The 4,212-nt window shown below is 31.9% G+C and overlaps 1 protein-coding gene across 1 annotated transcript in view; it reads right to left on the minus strand.

Moving 5' to 3' along the window:
- Positions 1 to 4,212, minus strand: part of LOC106474334 (tetratricopeptide repeat protein 39A-like) — a 55,401-nt gene that overhangs the window by 18,374 nt on the left and 32,815 nt on the right. Inside the window, exons 8-9 of the mRNA XM_013935028.2 lie at positions 3,445 to 3,510; positions 1,548 to 1,679 (exon numbers count right to left, since the gene is read on the minus strand). Coding sequence (XP_013790482.2) covers positions 1,548 to 1,679; positions 3,445 to 3,510 — 198 coding nt within the window. The remainder of the gene's footprint in view (positions 1 to 1,547; positions 1,680 to 3,444; positions 3,511 to 4,212) is intronic.

Here is a 4,212-nt window from a genome sequence, read left to right on the forward strand (position 1 = left end):
GTAGTGTGTGTGTGTGTGTGTGTGTGTGTGTGTGTGTGTGTGTGTGTGTGTGTGTGTGTGTATCAATAGTGAAACGTTCACAGTCATCAAAGTACGTACCTATAGTATCTGTATAACAATGAGATAGTGTGATCAGATACAATGTGCTTGCGTAATTTAGACATGTAGACCATACAGAAAATCACGTTTTAGGTTTATAGGTAATTTAATATTTGTACAAGGCAAACTCAACTTAAAGATTTCTAGAATTAAGTACTCAATTCTTAGTTAGTGCGACATACGACGTTTTGACAGTGTTAAACATTATCAGAAAGTAAAAGAACCTTTATCGCCTAATGATGCCAGATTAACGCTGGTGAAACGTCGCGTTTTATTTCAACTTTTTTTCACCACCTAGTATCGTCGATTTTCATTTATTTTTACGGTTTCTACAAAGCCCTCACTTCAAGCAATTCTTAATTTACTTTTAAGTATAAAACAACACAGTTTTCTTAAAATCTTAAAAGAAAATTATATTAAATAAACTAAACTTCTTAACTTTGTGTCAGATCCAGTGGTTGACTTATTTAATTTTAGTTTTAATTACTTATTAATAGAAGAAACTCATTTGTTTCTGTTCAGGTAAAGGTTGCATACATCAACGGCTAGGAATTTATATTACTTTGGTCTTGTGTTTGTTTCCAAATCTTACGGAGGGCAAACCTATTTCAAGGGGTAACACAGATACTTGTACAAAATGGTACGGGTTATTTTTTTTTCCCTTATAGATATTATTTTGAAATATTTTGTCTCGCATGTAGAGTTGGGTTCGGCACTTTAGCGCTTTGTCTAATTCAGTGTAGTAAATCAGAATAATTACCATTGTCTTTGTTCTGTGTGAACATGTATTAGATTGTTTCTTGTCCACTGTTTTAAGTGCACGTACTAATCTACAATTCCTCTCAACCCCAGCAGTCAGTTGAGGGCTCTAGTAGAAATAAACCAGTCAGTGTATGAAAAGAAAGACATGCTCTCTTAATAATGTTTGTTTTGTGTAAAATATTCATTTGTGTACTTGCTTTCTTTTATTATCTTGCCTCAATTTATTCTTTGCATAACATTTCCTGAATCTGCACTACTGCGAGAACTGTAAGGTCAACTTCAAGATATCAGTTAGCCACTTGAACGTATCACATAATATCAAGATATTTTTTATTGGAAGTACTCAAGAGTGAGACAAATTCCTGTTAAAATCACATATTGACTGTTCAAACTATACATATGCAAAGAGTGTATTAACTAGTTACTAAGTATCTACTTTTGTTCAACGTGATGATTTGATCATTCAGTTAAATCCTAAGACTTACTAGTATGATTCTGAAAGTAATTATGTTCCACGAATTGTTACTACTGATATGTTATAAATGAAACAAATGCATTAACTGTATTTGGTGAATAAATGATACTTATAAAACAAACATACTCTAATTCCACGAGATTTATAATAATTTAACAATTTTTTTTTATTATTTACATGCACATCGTATAAAATTAGTGTTAATGTTCACATACAAAATCCAGGGTTTACCTAAAGCATATGCAACGTACGTGTGGAAACCAGTCATCAGGATTACACACAATGGAGAACGCAACCCATCTTTCAGGTTACACCCCTCTTCTAGTTCTTTCTGTCCAAACATCTGTAAAGGTTATTAAATTCTTAATATTACAAATACACCTTGATATTTCTCAAATAAGGTGACTAAACAGTATAAAATATTTATGGACTGAGAAACATCGATTATAAACGTTTTACAAAGTAGCATAACGTTTAGTGATAAAGAAAACATTCAGTGTCTTTTCTTATGAACCGAGAAACTACATGCAACTGAATAAGTAAAATACTTACACAAAAATGATATATCACATGTCACTAAACGTACTTCAGGCCACCATGTCACATGTGTAGAGCCATAATATAAAACAACGAATGAAAAAACATCATCATATACAATAAATAAAAATCATTATTTAATCTATTGGAAGATTAGCTATAATAAACTAGCCCCTCTCTCTTCATATACAAAGTGGACCATGATATGAACCCTTCAATAAAACTGCTAAATAAACTATTTTGGGGCCTTTTCATAGAGGGTGGGGGTATTTACGTGATCAAGCATACAAAATGAAAACACTCAATTTGGATATATTTTTTCCAGTTTATCAGTCGAATTATCTGGAATAACTCCAGACCTGTGTAGGTAAGTATTCATGTTAGATTTAGATAGATAACTCACTTTCACTTACCATAATGGTGAACGTTTATAGAGTTAGACTGAATAAGAGTTCATGTACATACAACTTAAAATAAAAAACCTTTTCCTCGTGGTTATGTAGTTTAATTTTCCATTAATGATGCGGGGGGGGGGGGTTGCTATGACTCACTCTACATGTTGTACTTCACTGAAAACTTGCATGGAAAAAGACTAAACTTTATGCTATAAATCGGAGATACTTCAAATACATTATTGTTGGAATTAAACAGGTCCGAGATAATGATAACGAATGAGAGACAGAAAATTGTAGTAAGTTTAATAATAAAGATGATGCCCGTTATCAAAACATGTTATTTACAAGATTCGAACATTTCGCAGTACACTTACTCCATCTTCAGAAAAAGCTGAAAATAGTATTGCAAAGATATTTATTAACTACAACCAAAGTATCATTAATTACTAGTTTACTTAGCTATTAAGTAAAGTGGCAAACGGAAGGATAAAATAAGAATAAAAGGTTATAGATTATATAGAGAAACAGTTGAGTTTTAGTGTAAATTTAGAATAATTCTAGATATAAAGAGGTTTGTAAGTCGTTAAGAGTAGGGGCAGTCTTTAGCTACGAATAAACTTTCTTTAATGTAGAGTTCAAGGTCTGAAGACTATGTAGTAATGACAGAGAATTCGTTAAATGAAATATTGTGGGCTGTAATTTCAACATGTGAATGAATGGATGAGTGGCTGGTTTTAAGTAATGGACGGTCGATTCTGTTAGATACTCCTAAATGTTCACAGACTAGTTTTGAAGTGGCGTTTTGTTTTGCCAAGGTACGTGACCTTACAGTCACTACACGAGTCATGAACGTACAAGTTTAGGTAGTTGATCTTAATGAGTGTTTAATGCGAAGGCTAGGTCTGTATATTAATCTGAACTGAATTTGAGGGTAGAAGTTTTTTTTATTAAAGAGGAGAGTTGATTTTTAATTTGTAAGAATTATGAATCCATAAAAGGAAGAGATAATAAGGAGAAATTTGGGGACGGCGTGCACATTGGCTGGTGTTTGGAATTTATTATTCAAGAAATTACTTGTAATATTTGTTAGAAAATCAGTCGGATAGCCATCATTTAACAGATGGTGCCTTACTTTAACTGAAATTCATGTGTAATAAGCTACAGATACTGTCTCACCTTATTACCAGAGAATCCAATAAATTCCAGTAGCCTCATCACTCGTGTTGGTAGTTGCGATATCATCTGAATAGAAAATCAAATACTTGTATGCATGGAATTAAGTTAGTGTTATTTTATTAATATTTAAGTGCATCATCATCTGTAATACCCTATAGTGCAACTAATATCGGTCACACATTGAAATACGACATACTAAATACATTATTTGATAAACAGATGATACAACGCACTATGTTGTCTGTATAAATTGCTGTCTTACAGACCAGTTAAAGGCTCTGACTTGCATTATAAGGATATGTTTCTACGTTTCGCGGATAAACTATTAATATACATTCCGATATATTAGAACTATATTTATTTGTTAAAACTTTATACATTATTAGCTAAAACAAATACCATTGACAAAAAAAATATAACATATTCTTAATTATAGCAATGGTCTAATAAAATGTGCTGTATCAAAAACATTAGTTATTATAGTCTTCTCCGGTATATATTCCAGCTAATATTAGTATTAAAATAGTATGACCAAAACATGAATAGTTATTATAATCTTCTCCGGTATATGTCCCAGCTAATATTAGTATTAAAATAATATGACCAAAACATGATTAGTCATTATAGTCTTCTCCGGTATATGCCCCAGCTAATATTAGTATTAAAATTGTATGACCAAAACATGATTAGTTATTATAATCTTCTACGGCAGGGGTTCCCAAACTTTTTAGAATCGCGACCCACTATTCATGACCACAGCTTATGGCT

Source organism: Limulus polyphemus, unplaced genomic scaffold (assembly GCF_000517525.1).
Source record: "Limulus polyphemus unplaced genomic scaffold, Limulus_polyphemus-2.1.2 Scaffold138, whole genome shotgun sequence".
Taxonomy (NCBI): Eukaryota; Metazoa; Arthropoda; class Merostomata; order Xiphosura; family Limulidae; genus Limulus; species Limulus polyphemus.